This window comes from Salvelinus sp. IW2-2015, linkage group LG20 (assembly GCF_002910315.2).
Source record: "Salvelinus sp. IW2-2015 linkage group LG20, ASM291031v2, whole genome shotgun sequence".
Lineage (NCBI taxonomy): Eukaryota > Metazoa > Chordata > Actinopteri > Salmoniformes > Salmonidae > Salvelinus > Salvelinus sp. IW2-2015.
The window spans coordinates 16,818,322-16,838,979 of record NC_036860.1 but is presented as its reverse complement, the minus strand read 5'-3'; the positions used below and the strand labels follow the sequence as shown (position 1 = coordinate 16,838,979).

Below are 20,658 nucleotides of genomic sequence, written 5' to 3'. Positions count from 1 at the left end.
GAACCTTGGTTGAATCCAGTAAGTCCCATGACCAAGGAGCTATTGAAATGAGAAAGTTTGAAAAATGTATGTAAAATCGTGTGAAATGAAAATAGACAATCAAAAGGGTGTGCTACATACAGTGGGGAGAACAAGTATTTGATACACTGCCGATTTTGCAGGTTTTCCTACTTGCAAAGAATGTAGAGGTCTGTAATATTTATCATAGGTACACTTCAACTGTGAGAGACGGAATCTAAAACAAAAATCCAGAAAATCACATTGTATGATTTTTAAGTAATTAAGTTGCATTTTATTGCATGACATAAGTATTTGATACATCAGAAAAGCAGAACTTAATATTTGGTACAGAAACCTTTGTTTCCAATTACAGAGATCATACGTTTCCTGTAGTTCTTGACCAGGTTTGCACACACTGCAGCAGCGATTTGGGCCCACTCCTCTATACAGACCTTCTCCAGATCCTTCAGGTTTCGGGGCTGTCGCTGGGCAATACGGACTTTCAGCTCCCTCCAAAAGATTTTCTATTGGTTCAGGTCTGGAGACTGGCTAGGCCACTCCAGGACCTTGAGATGCTTCTTACGGAGCCACTCCTTAGTTGCGGCTGTGTGTTTCGGGTCATTGTCAGTTAATACAGGTAATGAGTGGAGAACAGGAGGGCTTCTTAAAGAAAAACTAACAGGTCTGTGAGAGCCTGAATTCTTACTGGTTGGTAGGTGATCAAATACTTATGTCATGCAATAAAATGCAAATTAATTACTTAAAAATCATACAATGTGATTTTCTGGATTTTTGTTTTAGATTCCGTCTCTCACAGTTGAAGTGTACCTATGATAAGAATTACAGACCTCTACATGCTTTGTAAGTAGGAAACCTGCAAAATCGTCAGTGTATCAAATACTTGTTCTCCCCACTGTATATGGTTACTCAGTGGATATTCTGAAAGTAGCTTGAGGGTTGTAGGTCATATGACTAAGGAGCTATTGAAATGTGAAACTTTTATTGTAAAATCTCATGAGATGCAAATGGACAAACAGAAGAGTGTGCAATGTATAGGCCCACTGAGTGTACATTATGAACCTTGTTTGAGGTGTGTGGGTCACATGACCAAGGCGCAATTGAATTTCAAAAATTAAATAAATCATTTAAAATAGTGCGAGATGTAAATTTACAAAAAAAAGGGTGTGCAATATGTGTCTCTGCCATCAGGGTCGTTTTGAAAGTTTTAGGAGTAATGGTTAAAGAGATATTGAAATTACAAAAATATGATTCGTCACTATGTTGACGGTCCCTAACTGCTGTTGGTGGACGTAAGGAAAACTACAGGCGAATATCCGTTGAATGTCTAACCTGAATCTGTCTTTACCTCGGTCGAGAACCGATACAATGTGGTGTTTACGCGTATATCAGGTGTGTATTCATTTCGCCGATTCTGTTAAAACTTTTCTTGAATGGAAGTAGAAACTCTTGTTTGCAACTGTTGGACTAATTATTACAAGGCGGTATTGAATGTGTCACTGTCTGTCACCTTAAAAATGTTTCTCGACCTGTATGCACCTACGTTGTAAACATTCATTCACAGGCTAGGTTGTAGCAACCTCATGATGGGTATAGGGAAAATTTGAGTATCATATAGTAGCCTAAACCTATCGATGTTACATTGAATGGAATATGAATGACAGTAATCCAATATGCTGTAATAGAAATAAGACCATGCGCATGAAAAAAAAGCGTCATCCCTCATCATAAACAGCACTGACAGCCACTGATAAAGAGACATATACTTGGAATACGTAGGAGGAATGGAGGGGAAAAAGAGAGGCAGAGGAGGTCTGAGAGAGAGAGAGAGAGAGAGGGAGGAAGAGGGTGAGCTTGAGTCGGTAAAAAATTGCGTAAAAAGGGAGATTGTTTGTTTTAGAAGAATGGTAGAAAGTGTAAGCAGGGTGAGCTGAAGACAGGAGGTATCGGAGGTGGTATGTGTGGTGAAGTTCTCGGAGCCGAGGCTTGCACCGAGGGTCAGGATAAAGATGAGTCTGTGACAGTTGGAGTGACCCTTGCCTTTTGGCTGATCCATTTGTGGTTTCAGGGTGGGTGAAAACAGAGTTGGGTGCTGTGGATTCGGTAACCAAAAGTGGTCTGTGATAATTGTTTGTGTTTCTGCTGGTCAGACGGAGAAGGCGCTCCGCGTTAAATGAATGGGGGCAAGAAATTTGAATTGTTTTGCTTTCAAGAAAAGGGTGCCATTGAAAGGAGTGATTACTGGGGTAGCAGTAAATGTAAAAGTTGACCAACTGAAGGGGAAGATTCCCGGTGTTTGTGATGCTCGTCGTTTGGTGCGAAGCAGACAGGGTGGCATGAGTGGCGGAACAGAAGAGTCATTGTCTGTTCTTTTGACTTTTGATGTTGAGTCTTTGCCGGACAAAGTGATGTTAGGATATATAAGTTATCCTGTACGAGCTTTTGTGGTGAATACATTACGTTGTTACAGGTGTCAAGCTTATGTGCATGTGGCAGCAGTGTGTAGGAGGGAGGTTCCTAGGTGTGAGAAGTGTGCAGAAGGGCATGAGACAAAATAATGTGTAGCATTGGGAAAAGTAGTGGTATGTGTTAATTGTCGGGGTCCCCATGGGGCTGGGGATCAGAAATGTCCCGTGCGAGAGAGGCAGGTTGAGGTTCCCGGGTTAGAGTAGTGCAGAAGTTGTCATATGCTGAGACAGTGAAGAAAGTAGAGGAAGATGGGTCAAGGGGGAGGGATCTTGAGAGGAGTGGTGTGAGTAGTAGATCTGTACCAGTACAGAGGGATAGGTCAACAAGTGATATATGTTTCAGTAAGATTGGATTTTTAGCATTTATAGCAATGGTTATCAACTGTACTGCAGGGATGAAACATAGGTCGCAGAAAATTGAGGTTGTGGTGGCAGCTGCAGAGAGGTATTTGGGTGTGCGAGACAGAAGAGTAACAGGGTGTTGTTAAGTGGTGGTGTCCCATCCTTTCAGGTTGTTGGCCTGAGGTAGAACTAAATATATTTAAATAGTGGAGTAGGGTGGTGTTATTTTTAAATAATTTCATTTTTTATTTTTTTGTGAGTGTAGTGTTAGATGGTAGGGTATTTGTTTACTTATGCATATATTTTTTAAGCAAAGTATACGGGAGTTGTACTCCAGTCTACTAGGTGGCGGTAATGCAACATTTATTGGAGGCCAAACGCCGTTAAACCTCATCGAATAATAAACTAATCTTGTCGATGACGTAAACTAGTCAAGCAAGCTAAACATGTCAAAATGACCTCCTCCTAATTAACCACAGTATTTCCCTAATTCGTACAACTAGCTAGCAACCTAGTTAAGTGTTTTCTTTTTCCGTTGTTTTAAATTCTCATTTTAATAGCATTGGAGATTTGGAACCACCACAAAAGTTAACCGCTAATGTTAGCTAGCAAGTCGGCTAGCCTGGTGAGTACGTTAGCTAGCTAACGGCTTGCCTTTAGCATCCAACCAGAGACGGTACGGTAGCTTGAAACTGACGTTAGTAAATGTAGCTAGCTAGGTAACAAGCCAAATACTAACTAGCAAGTTAACTAGTGTGATTGTAGCGAGCTAATTTGCTGTCTTGTGTGTGTCTAGCAAGATGTTTTGCAGTGTCTGGAAAGCTAACTAGCTAACAGTTAATGTTACCCATTCAAATTTCACCTGGACATGATGATACTGGCCTGGAAGTAGGCATGGCAAACACCCGAAATCGTCAAAACAAATTAAATAACAGCACGTTTTTGGACTCATCCAGTAGTTTTACCTGATTAAGTAGCTACACTACCACTGGAAACTACTGTAGATTATAATTTAACATGAAGAAAAAATTTGCCGCTTCAGCTTTTTGAAATAATTTGTGGCTACTCATTTGTCCAGGTTTTGATCGGTACCAGAGAGTAATTCTGTTCTGATTTCAGATTTAAATGCAGAGTAGAGGAAGATTTCATATGCTCTAATTTTGTGTAATTTGTTGGGAAAGTGGTTTGTGTTAAAAGTAACATTTGTTTAAAGCGAATGGAATGTTGGGAGTGATGTCACAATGGGACCTTTTTATACCTCTAAAAGGTCCATCTCAAAATTGTATGCGAGCACACTATTCCAGACCAGTCTACACGTTTTAAAGTTAGAAAGAAATTTCTAGCTTAAACGATGTAAGAGGAGTAGCCTTGAAAATAATAATAACTATATAAATCAGAAAGAATTATTGCAATATTAAAAGTTTAATGTAAACATTTTTTGTAACTTTTCACCCCATTTTCTCCCCAATTTTGTTATAGCCAATTGGTAGTTAGTCTTGTCCCAAAGCTGCAACTCCTGTACGGACTTGGGAGAGGCGAAGGTAGAGAGCCATGCGTCCTCCGAAACACAACCCTGCCAAGCCGCACTACTTCTTGACACACTGCTCTCTTAACCCGGAAGCCAGCCGCACCAATGTGTTGGAGGAAACACCGTACAACTGGCGACAGAAATCAGCGTGCATGCGCCCAGCCTGCCACAAGGAGTTGCTAGAGCGCGATGGGACAAACACATCCCGGCAGGCCAAACCCTCCCCTAACCTGGACAACGCTGGGCCAATTGTGCACCACCTCATGGGTCTCCTGGTCGCGCCCGGCTACGACACAGCCTGGGATCGAACCCGGGTCTGTAGTGACGCTTCTAGCTCTGCGATGCAGTGCCTTAGACCGCTGTGTCACTCGGGAGGCAAAAGTTACATTCCTAAAACTTAAGTTGAAAATGACTGTGTCGCTGCTTCCTGTTGACTAGACATTTTGATAAATAGCCCAATGTAAAACAGTTTTAAAGTGTCCAGAATCAATTACCAATATGCATGTCCTATTAAAACTAATACAGCTAGAAAAATCACACTATGTGAATGTGTACCTCACTAATTAGAGGACAATTTGTAGAAGATGGCTAGCTACATTTTGAAGTGTTGCATTTTGATTCAAGTGGGTCACCAACGCTGTAAGAGTAATGCAACACTTTTTTTGTTAATCACTTCCATCGATATCAATAGAACAGGGAGCGTTTGGGGTGTAAAGCTGTTTAAACTAACACTATTCAAAGGCCACAGGGAAACTTGGAATACCCTATATACATGGTTGTTTAGATGATGATTTGTCGAAGCCTTCTACAATCTAAACTGAGTGTACAAATCATTAGGAACACCTGTTTTTTTCCATTAGACTGACCAGTTGAATCCAGGTAAAAGCTATGATCCCTTATTGAGGTCACCTGTTAAATCCACTTCAATCAGTGTAGATGATGGGAGGAGACGGGTTAAAGAAAGATTTTTAAGTTTTGAGACAATTGAGACATGGATTGTGTATGTATGCCATTCGGAGGGTCAATTGACAGGGTCAAGACAAAATATTTAAGTGCCTTTGAACGGGGTATGGTAGGTGCCAGGCGCACCGGTTTGAGTGTGTGAAGAACTGCAACGTTGCTGGGTTTTTCACGCTCAGTTTCCTGTGTGTATTAAGAATGGTCCACCACCACCCAAAGGACATCCAGCCAACTTGACACCACTCTGGGAAGCATTGGAGTCAAATCAAATTGTATTTGTCACATGCCATGAAATGCTTACTTACATGCCCTTAACCATCAAAGCAGTTTTAAGAATATAGAGTTACAAAATAAACAAAAGTGTAAAAAAAAAAGAAAAAAAAAGAAGTGAGGCTATGCAGAGGGTACTGGTACCAAGTCAATGTGTGGGGATACAGGTTAGTCGAGGTAATTTGTACATGTAGGTAGTGGTAAAGTGACTATTCATAGATAATAAACAGCGAGTAGCAGCACTGTAAAAACAAAGGGAGGGTGTCCATTTGATTAATTATTCAGCAGACTTATGGCTTGGGGGTAGAAACTTAAGGTGCCTTTTGGACCTAGACTTTGCGCTCTGGTACCGCTTGCTGTGCTGTAGCAGAGAAAAGGCTATGACTTGGGTGACTGAAGTCTGACAATTATTTGGGCCTTCCTCTGACACCGCCTAGTATATAGGTCCTGGATTGCAGGAAGCTTGGCCCCGGTGATGTACTGGGCCATACGCACTACCCTCTGTAGCGCCTTACGGTCGGATGCCGAGCAGTTGCCTTACCAGGTGGTGATGCAACTGAGCAGGATGCTCTCAATCGTGCAGCTGTAGAACTTTTTGAAGATCTGGGGACCCATGCCAAATCTTTTCAGTCTCCTGAGGGAAAAGGTGTTGTCGTGCCCTCTTCACAACTTTCTTGGTGTGTTTGGACCAAAATAGTTTGTTGGTGTTGTGGACACCAAGGAACTTGAAACTCTCAACCTGCTCCACTACAGCCCCATCGATGTGAATGGGGCCGTGTTCAGCCATCCTTTTCTTGTAGTCCATGATTGTCTCCTTTGTCTTGCTCACGTTGAGGGAGAGGTTGTTGTCCTGGCACCACACTGCCAGGTCTCTGACCTCCTCCCTATAGGCCGTCTCATCGTGTCGTCAGCAAACTTAATGATGGTGTTGGAGTCGTGCTTGGTCACGCAGTTGTGGGTAACATGGAGTACAGGAGGGGACTAAGGATGCACCCCTTAGGGTCCCCCATGTTGATTATCAGCGTGGCAGATATTGTTGCCTATTCTTACCACCTGGGGGCCAGTCAGGAAGTCCAGGATCCAGTTGCAGAGGGAGGTGTTTAGACCCAGGGTCCTTAGCTTAGTGATGAGCTTTGTTGGCACTATGGTGTTGAATGCTGAGCTGCAGTCAATGAACAGCATTCTCACATGGGTGTTCCTTTTGTCCAGGTGGGAAAGGGTAGTGTGGAGTGCGATTGAGATTGCATCATCTGTGGATCTGTTGGGGCGATATGTGAATTGGAGTGGGTCTAGGGTTTCTGGGATGGTGTTGATGTGAGCCATGACCAGCCTTTCAAAGCACTTCATGGCTGCTGACGTGAGTGCTATGGGGCGGTAGCCATTTAGGCAGGTTACCTTCGCTTTCTGGGCACAGGGACTATGGTGGTCTGCTTGAAACATGTAGCTATTTCAGACTCCATGTACAGGTTGCAAATGTCAGTGAAGACACTTGCCAGTTGGTCTGCGCATGCTCTGTGTACACATCCTGGTATTCTGTCTGGCCCTGCTGCCTTGTGAGCAAGACATTTAAACAGGTAAACATTCACATCGGCTACGGAGAGCATGATTGCTTTCGACACCTTGTAGAGTCCATGCCTGATGGCTTGAGGCTGTTCAGGAGTGCAACACAATATTATGAAGGTGTACCTAATGTTTTGTACACTCTTTTGTACATTAATTAGATATGGCAAAATAATTCTAGACTTGTAAGGCTTGTAAGGCAGGTCCTCACCAGACATCACCGGCAACAACGTCACCTATGGGCACAAACCCATCGTCGCTGGACCAGATAGGACTGGCAAGAAGTGGTCTTCACTGATGAGTCACAGTTTTGTCTCACCGGGGGTGATGGTTGGATTCGCGTTTATCGTCAAATGAGCGTTACACCGAGGCCTGTACTCTGGAGCGGGATCGAGTTGGAGGGTCCGTCATGGTCTGGGGCGGTGTGTCACAGCATCATTGGACTGCGCTTGTTGTCATTACATGTAATCTCAACGCTGTGCGTTGTGGTACCCTTCCTGCAGGCTCATCCTGACATGACCTTCCAGCATGACAATGCCACTAGCCATATTGCTCGTTCTGTGCGTGATTTCCTACAAGAAAGGAATGTCAGTGTTCTGCCGTGGCCAGCGAAGAGCCCGGATCTCAATCCCATTGAAGCACGTCTGGGACTTGTTGGATCGGAGGGTGAGGGCTAGGGCCATTCCCCCCAGAAATGTCCGGGAACTTGCAGGTGCCTTGGTGGAAGAGTGGGGTAACATCTCACAGAAAGAACTGGCAAATCTGGTGCAGTCCTTGAGGAGGAGATGCGCTGCAGTACTTAATGCAGCTGGTGGCCACACCAGATACTGACTGTTACTTTTGATTTTGACCCCCCTTTGTTCAGGGACAATATTCAATTTATTTTTAGTCAAATGTCTGTGGAACTTGTTCAGTTTATGTCTGTTGTTGAATCTTATGTTCATACAAATATTTACACATGTTAAGTTTGCTGAAAATAAATGCAGTTGACAGTGAGTGTTTCTTTTTTTGCTGAGTTTATAATAACATCAAATTGATCGGAAATACAGTGTAGACATTGTTAATGTTGTAAATTACTGTTGTGGCTGGAAACGGCTCATATTTAATGGAACATCTACGTAGGCGTACAGAGGCCCATTATCAGCAACCATCACTCCTGTGTTCCAATGCGCGCTGTGTTAGCCTTTTAAAATGATAAACTTGGATTAGCTAATTGATCATTAGAAAACCCTTTTGCAATTTTGTTAGCACAGCTGAAAACAGTTCTGATTTAAAGAAGCAATTAAACTGGCCTTTTCTAGACTAGTTGAGTATCTGGAGCATCAGCATTTGTGGGTTCGATTATAGGCTCAAATTGGCCAGAAACAAATACCTTCTGAAACTTGTCAGTCTATTCTTGTTCTGAGAAATTGCCAAGAAACTGAAGATCTCGTACAACGCTGTGTACTACTCCCTTCACAGACAGCGCTCTAACCAGAATAGAAAGAGGAGTGGGAGGCCCCGGTGCACAACTGAGCAAGAGGACAAGTATATTAGTGTCTGGTTTTGAGAAACAGACGCCTCAATCCTCAACTAGCAGCTTCATTAAATAGTACCCGCAAAACACCAGTCTCAACATCAACAGTGAAGAGGCGACTCAGGGATGCTGGCCTTCTAGGCAGAGTTGCAAAGAAAAGCCATATCTCAGACTGGCCAATAAAAATAAAATATTTAAGATGGGCAAAAACACACACTGGACAGAGAAATGGCTGTTTCTTTGCAACTCTGCCTAGAAGTCCAGCATCCCGCAGTACGTGAACAATGGTGGACATCTTGAAGCATGCCGGGACAACAGACTGGGATAGGGAGAGATTGAGTATGTCCGTAAACACTCTAGCCAGCTGGTGTGGCTCTGTGTTATCCTCAATGCGGGAAAAGGTTTTGGGAAGCAAGACGTCGGTATCCGAGACGTGGCTGGTTTTCCGTTTGTAGTCCGTGATTGTCTGTAGACCCTGCCACATACGTCTCGTGTCTGAGCCGTTGAATTGCGACTCCACTTTGTCTCTATACTGACGTTTTGCCTGTTTGATTGCCTTACGGAGGGGATAACTACACTGTTTGTTTTCGGCCATATTCCCAGTCACCTTGCCATGGTTAAATGCAATGGTTTGCGCTTTCAGTTTTGAGCGAACCGTCTACTTTCCGTCTACTTTTGCAGCTCAAGCCGTTATTCTAGGCAAGGCTCTTCTGTGTCACACAAGTCATTTGCTGAAGGCCCAAGCCATCTACTGGTATAACGTTATTATTGATTGCAGTTCTAAAACAAGCTTTAGACATTTATTTTGGAAATTAAACTGAATGCTCTAAAGCAACTTTAACTGGTCTGGGCTAGAGTTGCTTGATTTGACTAGCTACGTTCATGTCTTTTGCAGATGGCACATTACTGACAAGTTTGTACGTATACAAAAAGATCTCTAACCCAGTCAAGGGAGACTTAAAGTAATTGAACGTGTAAATATTAATTCATAGTCTTAACGGGAGATCTAATTTAACGTTTACATTTCATGTTTCAGCATTGGCTTTTCTTACAATACTAACAATTTACGTATGTTTTTTCTTACGATCCTAACGATACGTACAGTCGTGGCCAAAAGTTGAGAATGACACACATTTTCACAGTCTGCTGCCTCAGTTTGTATGATGGCAATTTGCATATACTCCAGAATATTATGAAGAGTGATCAGATGAATTGCAATTAACTGCAAAGTCCCTCTTTGCCATGCAAATGAACTGAATTCCCCCCAAAACATTTCCACTGCATTTCAGCCCTGCCACAAAATGACCAGCTGACATGTCAGTGATTCTCTCGTTAACACAGGTGTGAATGTTGACGAGGACAAGGCTGGTGATCACTCTGTCATGCTGATTGAGTTCGAATAACAGACTGGAAGCTTCAAAAGGAGGGTGGTGCTTGGAATCATTGCTCTTCCTCTGTCAAACATGGTTACCTGCAAGGAAACACGTGCTGTCATCATTGCTTTACACAAAAAGGGCTTCACAGGCAAGGATATTGCTGCCAGTAAGATTGCACCTAAATCAATCATTTATCGGATCCTCAAGAACTTCAAGGAGAGCGGTTCAATTGTTGTGAAGAAGGCTTCAGGGCGCCCAAGAAAGTCCAGCAAGCGCCAGGACCGTCTCCTAAAGTTGATTCAGCTGCGGGGTCGGGGCACCACCAGTACAGAGCTTACTCAGGAATGACAGCAGGCAGGTGTGGGTGCATCTGCACGCACAGTGAGGCAAAGACTTTTGGAGGATGGCCTGGTGTCAAGAAGGGCAGCAAAAAAGCCACTTCTCTCCAGGAGAAACATCAGGGACAGACTGATATTCTGCAAAAGGTACAGGGATTGGACTGCTGAGGACTGGGGTAAAGTCATTTTCTCCGATTGTTTGGAGCATCCGGAAAAAAGCTTGTCTGGAGAAGATAAGGTGAGCACTACCATCGGTCCTGTCATGCCAACAGTAAAGCATCCTGAAACCATTCATGTGTAGGGTTGCTTCTCAGCCAAAAGAATGGTACCAACACATCCTCCAAGAGCAACTTCTCCCAACCATCCAGGAACAGTTTGGTGACGAAAAATACCTTTTCCAGCATGATGGAGCACCTTGCCATAAGGCAAAAGTGATAACTAAGTTGCTCGAGGAACAATACATAGATATTTTGGGTCCATGGCCAGGAAACATCCCAGACCTTAATCCCATTGAGAACTTGTGGTCAATCCTCAAGAGGCGGGTGGACAAACAAAAACCCACAAATTCTGACAAACTCCAAGCGTTGATTATGCAAGAATGGGCTGCCATCAGTCAGGATGTGGCCCAGAAGTTAATTGACAGCATGCCTGGGCGGATTGCAGCGGTCTTGAAGAAGGGTCAAAACAGCAAATATTGACTCTTTGCATCAACTTTATGTAATTGTCAATAAAAGCCTTTGACACTTATGAAATGCTTGTAATTATACTTCCGTTTTCCATAGTAACATCTGACAAAAATATCTAAAGACACTGAAGCAGCAAACTTTGGAAATTAATATTTGTGTCATTCTCAACTTTTGGCCATAACTGTACTTTCAACCTTTTGGCAGATATATTGCTCCATGCTGAAACCCCCTATTCTCAACCACAGAGAATGGGAGCATATCAACAGCTATAAACCAAAGACTGTAAAAAATGTAAACACAGCCTACCCTTCGCGCTTGTAATTTCTTTAGCCCGGTCAGAATCAGCTGCCAAGGGCTGCTTGAATGACGTTTTTTTTTTTGCGTTTATCTTGCTCTGGTTTACTGGGGTGATGTCGGCATAAATCTGTCAACATATTTGAGGTGTTGGCAGCTATATAGACTGTTCTCGTTGTGCGTGGTGAATTACTGTTAACGTTTTATCCACAACTGTCCACCGCCATTGTAATCTAATCTACTGGGAAGCCAACATTTCCCAAACTGGAGATTTAAACAATGATGGAGGATCCTCCAATTCTGGTTTATCGACTCTTCGACTCGCCACCATACAGAACTAGTTCCCAGCTGCGCCTCACAAAAGGACAGTTTGAAATGCACCAATTAAGATTAGAATTTTGATTACAACGTGTGCATAGGTTCTAGTTTTAACTGAATAGCCTGAGCATTTTTTTCTTCTTAGATTTACTCGAGGCAATAGGCCGACAATGCAGTGTAGGCATAGACTGTAGGCCTAGTGTTTTCATTTTGAATTAAAACAATTTATGTATTCTTTCGGGTTCACAGTGCTGTCGGAACAGAGGTCCCCGTGTACCATTACACCCATAACATCCACCTAATTTTTGTCTGTTGACTGTGATATTTGTTTTTGATAATTCAATTGAAATCACATCCCCCAACTGAGGTCTCCTGTTTTTTAAATTAGAAACTTCTAACTGCAAGCACGCCTGATGTCTGCCGAGGCTTCCGCAGGGAGTGTGGCAGCTGCCTCCATCCTCGCCACCCAGTCCTCTGGCCATTGCAGCGAGGAGAAGGGGGTTGGAGGTGGTCTGGCGGGGAGTAAATATGTGAAGCTGAATGTTGGGGGCTCCCTGCATTACACCACAGTACAGACCCTGAGCAAAGAGGACAGCTTACTAAGGAGCATGTGCAATGGAGGAGCAGAGGTCACCATAGATTCGGAGGGTAAGTATGGACCTACAGTTGAAGTCTTAAGTTTACATACACTTAGGTTGGAGTCAATAAAACTCGTTTTTCAACCACTCCACAAATTTCTTGTTAACAAACTAGTTTTGGCATGTGCCTGACAAATAATTTCCCCAACAATTGTTTACAGACAGATTATTTCACTTATAATTAATTCACTATCACAATTCCAGTAGGTCAGAAGTTGACATACACTAAGTTTATTTAAAAAAATGTTTTATTGAATATTTGAAACATACAATATACTTGCAGTGAAGCCGCTCTATAACTATATCATACCAGTCATCCGACAGATTCCCATTCTGTGTGTTGCTCTGAAGCATCCAGGCTCGATGCCCTGCTCAAGGGCATGTTGACCGATCTACCACCAGGCCAAAAAATGTGAACCCAAACCCTACAAGAGCCCCCCCACAGTTCGCCAATAGCTATCCCTCAACCATTCGAGACCCCCCCCCCAGGAAGAAAAATACAATTAATTCCATTCCCCACCCCCGAGAACCCCCCACATACACTAAGTTGACTGTGCCTTTAAACAACTTGGAAAATTCCAGAAAATGATGTCATGGCTTTAGAATCTTCTGATGGGCTAATTGACATCATTTGAGTCAATCGGAGGTGTACCTGTGGATGTATTTCAAGGCCTACCTTCAAACTCAGTGCCTCTGCTTGACATCATGGGAAAATCAAAAGAAAGCAGCCAAGACCTCAGAAAAAAATTGTAGACCTCCATGTCTGGTTCATCCTTGGGAGCAATTTCCAAACACCTGAAGGTACCACATTCATCTGTACAACCAATAGTACGCAAGTATAAACACCATGGGACCACGCAGCCGTCATACCGCTCAGGAAGGAGACTAGATTCTGTCTCCTAGAGGTGAACGTACTTTTGTGTGCAAATCAATCCCAGAACAACAGCAAAGGACCTTGTAAAGATGCTGGAGGAAACAGATACAAAAGTATCTATATCCACAGTAAAACGAGTCCTATATCGACATAACCTGAAAGGCCGCTCAGCAAGGAAGAAGCCACTGCTCCAAAACCGCCATAAAAAAGCTAGACTACGGTTTGCAACTGCACATGGGGACAAAGAATGTACTTTTTGGAGAAATGTCCTCTGGTCTGGTGAAACAAAAATAGAACTGTTTGGCTATAATGACCATCGTTATGTTTGGAGGAAAAAGGAGGAGGCTTGCAAGCCGAAAAACACCATCCCAACCGTGAAGCACGGGGGTGGCAGCATCATGTTGTGGGGGTGCTTTGCTGCTGGAGGGACTGGTGCACTTCACAAAATAGATGGCATCATGAGGACAGAACATTATGTGGCTATATTGAAGCAACATCTCAAGAAATCAGTCAGGAAGTTAAAGCTTGGTCGCAAATGGGTCTTCCAAATGGACATTGACCCCAAGCATAAGTTGTGGCAAAATTGCTTAAGGACAACAAAGTCAAGGTATTGGAGTGGCCATCACAAAGCCCTGACCTCAGTCCTATAGAAAATTTTGGGGCAGAACTGAAAGTGTGTTTGAGCAAGGAGGCCTACAAACCTGACTGTTACACCAGCTCTGTCAGGAGGAATGGGAGAGAATTCGCCCAACTTATTGTGGAAGGCTACCCAAAACGTTTGACCTAAGTTAAACAATTTAAAGTCAATGCTACCAAATACTAATTGAGTGCATGTAAACTTCTGACCCACTGGGAATGTGATGAAAGAAATACAAGCTGAAATAAATCATTCTCAATTATTGTTACATTTCACAGTCTTAAAATAAAGTGGTGATCCTAACTGACCTAAGACGGGGCATTTTTACTAGGATTAAATGTCAGGAATTGTGAAAAACAGAGTTTTTAAAATATTGTGGCTGAGGTGTATATGTAAACTTCCGACTTCAACTGTATGTGTGTTATTTATGTATGCCAGTGTTTCCCAGTATTTTATTCTAGGCTCAAGCAGGCTTGCACGTTTTTGTTCCTGTCCAGCACTACCACACTTGATACAACTAGACAACTAATGGTCACCGAGGTTGCGAATCAGGTTTGCTAATGCTGGAAGAAAAATTGTAGTCCTATGGGAGCCAAAGGAACGGATTGGAAACACTGGGCTGTGTTCAGCAGGATATAATGGTGTGCATCATTCAATTTATTGGAAACAATGCTGTACTGAATAACCAGTTGAAGAATGTTGTGATTTATGGTGGCTCAGAGGGCAATTTTGTGCGGTGTGCTGCTGCACTGGTTTTGATATTTCAAGTGGTCACCCATATCGACGACTGAATTTACTCCCGTTTGCAGCGTGTGACGGGATGTGACTTATTGACCTTTTATTTTCTCCATATCATCAGGAATTCCTAAAGCAATCGACACATGGAAAAATGTGAAATATAGATGAGATTGATTCTTGCCCATCAGTGCTCACTCCTCAATATTTTTCCTCTTTCTTAGGCTGGGTAGTGTTGGACAGGTGTGGTCGCCATTTTGGCTTGGTGCTGAACTTTATGCGGGATGGCTCGGTACCGCTTCCGGAGTCCCACCGAGAGCTGGAGGAAGTTCTGAAGGAAGCTCAGTACTACAGGGTCCAGGGACTAGTCCAGCACTGCACGTCTGCCATGCAGGTAAGACCCAGACTGACCCAAAGCAAATTATCATTGTGTGTAAAGCACTGAGCTGAGTGTCAGTAAAATTAAATTTCCTTTTGTCTTTGAGCTAAATCTGTAAGTCTTATCAAAAGGCTTTCAAAGTGCAATATACTGTGTGTTAGTCAAACAACTATTATGCACATACAATCTCTAATGCTTACATTGGATCCCAATGTTTGTGTGTTGAATACCCAGCCAAAAGTGTCAGAAGCCTCCCATAGTGTGAGTCAGATGTTCATGTGAATCAAATGCCTTTGATGTCCCACAGAAACAAAGGGACGTCTATGAGGGGGTTTGCCGCATTCCCATGATTACCTCAACCAAAGAAGAACAGAGAATGATAAACACCTGCAGGAAGGTGAGAGGGATAGAAAGAGGGTGGGTGGATGGGAGGGAAGACGGGCATAGTTAGGAAGGCTGTTCATTACAGATGGCATACTGGTTTGACTTGAAATGCTTACTTTGATCTCAGACCTTAGCTCTGGTATCATTGCTTAGCTTTAGCTCTCATACTGTGAGTTTAGATTTTTTTTATTGCCTTGTGTAAAGTGTCTGAGTGTCCGAAAAGCGCTATACAAACAAAAGTTATTATTAAATTGGACCCCCAACATTTTTCAGCATCATAACTTTTAAAAATAAATGTAATAAAAAATGCTCTATTTGCTACTGTTAAATTAGTTCTAATGTTTCCTGTCTCCCACAGCCTGTAGTAAAACTACAGAACAACAGAGGGAACAACAAGTATTCGTACACCAGGTATTTAAAAAAGAAAAAGAAAAAGAAAAAAAAATCCTGAGACCAATGCGTCTTTTACAGATGAGCCTTGAATTACAGAAATAATAGAAAATACACACATCAAAATGCAAGCAGAAAGAAAACACGGTCATAAAAACAAACTCATTAATAAGGTAATCAATCAGCTTTCTTCATTCCCCTAGAGCAGGGGTCGTGAACCTGTGGCTCTTTTGATGATTGCATCTGGCTCGCAGATAAAACAAAATATTCTCACTTGTTTTAATCCATCCATCGATTTTTCACTGCTCATGTCCTGTTCAGGGCTGCAGGAGCAATTGTCCATTATTTTAATTAAATGATACTGGCCTACGTTGGCCGTTGCTAGGTAAAACAGGTAAACGCCTCCTTTTGAATCAGTCTGCTCGGTCATTAGCTCAAAGCTAACCCTTCGACGAAGAATTTAAAAAAAGATGACGAGTATCGTACATTTCAGGACGAATGGACCGAAGAATTCGCCTTTGTGGAGAGAGCAGGTTCTGCGGTGTGTCTAATTTGCAATGACAAAATTACATCGATGAAACGGTCGAATGTAAAGCGGCACTTCGACACGCGCCATGCTACCTTTGCATCAAAATACCCTGCTGGAGACAGCAGAAAGAAAGCGTGCCAAGAGCTACTGAGCAGGGTGCAAGCTAGCCAGCAGCAACTCCGCGTATGGACCCGGCAAGGTGACTATAATTCCGCTAGCTTTGCTGGATCTTTAGCAATAGTGAGGAACGGAAACCCATTCACAGATGGCGAGTATGCTAAAACGTTCATGCTGGATGTAGCCAATGAACTTTTTGATGATCTTCCGAACAAAGACAAGATAATTAAACGGATACAAGACATGCCTCTGTCGGCAAGAACTGTTCATGATCGTACCATCGTGATGGCAAACAAAGTGGAGGAAACGCAAGTGAAGGACATAAATGCAGCGCCGTTCTTTTCCCTGGCTTTGGATGAGTCAACAGACGTGAGCCATTTGTCGCAGTTCAGCGTGATTGCAAGATATGCTGTTGGTGACACACTGCGCGAAGTAAGTCTTGCAGTTCTGCCATTAAAAGGGTCCACAAGAGGTGAGGATTTATTTAAGTCTTTCATGGAGTTTGCTCAAGAAAAAAAATCTACCTATGGATAAACTTCTCTCAGTGTGTACTGATGGTGCTCCGTGTATGGTAGGGAATAAAAAAGGATTTGTGGCGCTTCTCCGTGAACATGAAAATAGACCCATCCTAAGTTTCCATTGCATTCTACACCAGGAGGCACTTTGTGCTCAGATGTGTGACAGGCAGTTTGGGGAAGTGATGTCGCTGGTCATTCGTGTGATCAACTTTATTGTTGCTCGAGCCTTAAATGATCGCCAGTTTAAAACACTGCTGGATGAAGTTGGAAATAACTATCCTGGTCTGCTTTTGCACAGCAATGTGCGTTGGTTGTCAAGAGGGAAGGTGCTTAGCCGTTTTGCGGCTTGCCTGAAAGAAATCCGGACTTTCCTTGAAATGAAAGGCATCGAGCATCCTGAGCTAGCCGAAACTGAGTGGCTCAAGTTTTACTATCTCGTAGATATGACTGAACATCTGAACCAGCTCAACGTGAAAATGCAAGGCATTGGAAATACAGTGTTATCCCTTCAACAAGCTGTGTTTGCTTTTGAAAACAAGCTAGAACTTTTCATCATGGATCTTGAAACAGGTCGTTTACTACATTTTGAAAAACTGAGCCAATTTAAAGATGCATGCACAGCAAGTGAGCCTATTCAAAACTTTGATCTCCACCAGCTAGCTCGTTGCACATCCAGTCTCCTACAGTCCTTCAAAGCACGCTTTGGAGAATTTCGTGAGCACACTCGTCTTTTTAAGTTCATCACCCTTCCAAACGAGTGTTCACTGAACACAGCCGACCTGAGTTAAATTCCTGGTGTCTCCGTCAGAGATTTTGAAGCAGAAGTGGCTGACCTGAAGGCCTTAGACATGTGGGTGAATAAGTTCAAGTCACTGAATGAAGATTTGGAAAGAATCACACGACAGAAAGCGGAGTTGGCGAGCAAGCACATGTGGACAGAAATGAGAGAACTTCAACGCGAAGACCAGCTGATTCTCAACTTGGAACGCGCTTCCTGTCACATACCACACACTGCAGCGTGTGAGTATTGCTGTATTGACCATGTTTGGATCTACGTATGCATGTGAGCAGTCATTCTCACATCTTAAAAACATCAAGTCCAACCTACGATCACGTTTAACGGATGAAAGCCTCACCGCTCGCATGAAGCTTAACCTCACCAAGTACCAACCAGACATACAAAGACATCAGCAAATCCATGCAGCACCAGAAGTCGCATTAATGGTGAGTATTATAACAACATTATTTAAGAATAAATTCAGAGGCTTATTATACTGACATTTAGTTGAATTCACTTTTAAAATATATTATGGCTCTCACTGAAATAAATTTCCAAATTTTTTGCTTTCATGGCTCTCTTAGTCAAAAAGGTTCCCGACCCCTGCCCTAGAGGCACCAAAACATCAAATTTAAGAACGTTTTGAAAATTGTTACACAAATGAGGTGGAGGAAAATTTAAAGCTGATTTACCTAACTCAGTAGAGACCAAAGGAATTTCCAGAGTTAGGCATTCCTGAGACCGAGGTGTGGTGACTCATGTCTAAGGTTCAGTAATGATGTTTGGTACAAGGGAGTTTTTGTAAAAGAGCTTTATAAATGAAAACATAGCAATGACTCAAACTACGTCACATCAGAGGGCCAAACAACTGTCTGGTAGAGAATGCAGTGATGAGTACTAAAACTGTCGCCGGTATCAAAGTGCAGTGCTCTATTATAAACTGCTTTAGTAAAGTGGCAGCTGCATTCATATAGATGATGTCGCCATAGGATCGATAGGAACGTCGACTGAATAATCCGCTTTCTATAGAAGAAGCCCATTTGTATTCTCAGCTTAACTAACTCATCAATATGCTTTTTAAGACAGCTTTTCACCTATCCAGATGCCCAGATATTTGTAAGCAGGGACACGATCAGTATAAGAACCATCCAAAGTACATATGCTTAAATCATCTGTAATTTTTATTTACTCTAGAGATCAACCTGTACTTAGTTTTACCTGTATTCAATACTAATTTCAGGCCAGTTTTTCTGTAATACAATGAAAGCATACTGTAGTTCCGATAGAGCCTGGTCAACCGCGGAGGCAATGGCATACACGACAGTATCATTGGTGCGGCATACAAGTGCAGGTACATTTTATTATTATTTTTTTTTACAGAAAAGTCGACATTGTTAATGTAAACATTACAAAGTACAGACCCAGAATCGACCCCTGCGGTACACCTTTCGTTATGTCCAGATTTAACACCATCAGAAGATACACGATTGAGTCATGTTTTTCAAGTAATTTTTAAACCAGTTACATGCAGCCTTGTCTAGGCCAATTGAGGAAAGCCTCGCAATTAGCAGGGAGTGATCAACAGTATCGGAGACCTTTGACAGGTCAATGAAGAGGCCCGCACAATGTTGCCTTTTATCCATACCGTTACCCACATCATTTATGAAGGTGGAAAGTTTTAAGTTCCTCGGTGTACACATCACGGACAAACTGAATTGGTCCACCCACACAGACAGCGTTGTGAAGGAGGCGCAGCAGCGCCTCTTCAACCTCAGGAGGCTGAAGAAATTTGGCTTGTCACCAAAAGCACTCACAAACTTCTACAGATGCACAATCGAGAGCATCCTGTCGGGCTGTATCACCGCCTGGTACGGCAACTGCTCCGCCCACAACTGTAAGGCTCTCCAGAGGGTAGTGAGGTCTGCACAACGCATCACCGGGGGCAAACTACCTGCCCTCCAGGACACCTACACCACCCGATGTCACAGGAAGGCCATAAAGATCATCAAGGACAACAACCACCCGAGCCACTGCCTGTTCACCCCGCTATCATCCAGAAGGTGAGGTTAGTACAGGTGCATCAAAGCAGGGACCAAGAGACTGGAAAAACAGCTTCTATCTCAAGGCCATCAGACTGTTAAACAGCCACCACTAACATTTAGTGGCCGCTGCCAACATACTGACTCAACTCCAGCCACTTTAATAATGGGAATTGATGGAAATTATGTAAAAATGTACCACTAGCCACTTTAAACAATGCCACTTAATATAATGTTTACATACCCTACATTACTCATCTCATATGTATATACTGTACTCTATACCATCTACTGCATCTTGACTATGCCGTTCTGTACCATCACTCATTCATATATCTTTATGTACATATTCTTTATCCCTTTACACTTGTGTGTATAAGGTAGTAGTTGTGGAATTGTTATATTACTTGTTGGTTATTACTGCATTGTCGGCACTAGAAGCACAAGCATTTCGCTACACTCGCATTAACATCTGCTAACCATGTGTATGTGACAAATAAAATTTGATTTGATTATATATGTAACTAGCGATGCAGCAGAGATAGTGCTATGACCTGGTCTAAAACCCGACTGATGTACATTTAGAATACATTTCAAAGATAAGGAAGCTCTTAGTTGAGAATTTATCAATGATTCTAATCTTTTAGCTAGGCAATAAAGTTTAAAAAGAGGACAATAATTATTTAGGTCACAAGGATCACCACATGGTTAATGACTCCGCAATCGGTTGTAAGAGCTGCAGCAAAAATGGATCAAGCGTATCAGCCCCAGTGGATTTCTTAAAAAAAAAAATGTTTTACATCAATCTTAAGCAAGGCATCTAGTACATCACAGGTAGTAAATTGTTGAAATGAAAACCAATTCACTAGAAGTAGACGTGTTAATCGGCAGGTCGGCTAGAGGCTGGTAGAGCAGTCGATTGACTGACCAGGGTCAATTAAACCACTGTTTCTCTCAAATAAAAAG

At 42.7% G+C, this 20,658-nt stretch overlaps 1 protein-coding gene across 2 annotated transcripts in view; it reads left to right on the top strand.

The window, feature by feature from the left end:
• Positions 1-1,391: 1,391 nt before the first annotated feature.
• kctd13 (potassium channel tetramerization domain containing 13) overlaps positions 1,392-20,658 on the top strand; it is a 37,965-nt gene continuing 18,698 nt past the window's right edge. Inside the window, exons 1-5 of one of the 2 annotated variants that reach the window (XM_024011677.1) lie at positions 1,392-1,410; positions 12,063-12,322; positions 14,783-14,952; positions 15,245-15,334; positions 15,680-15,732. In XM_024011677.1, the coding sequence (XP_023867445.1) occupies positions 12,088-12,322; positions 14,783-14,952; positions 15,245-15,334; positions 15,680-15,732 (548 nt within the window). In that variant the 5' untranslated portion in view covers positions 1,392-1,410; positions 12,063-12,087. Of the gene's footprint in view, positions 1,411-3,221; positions 3,454-12,062; positions 12,323-14,782; positions 14,953-15,244; positions 15,335-15,679; positions 15,733-20,658 lie in introns of those variants that run through there. The other variant, XM_024011676.2, reaches the window with a different exon arrangement.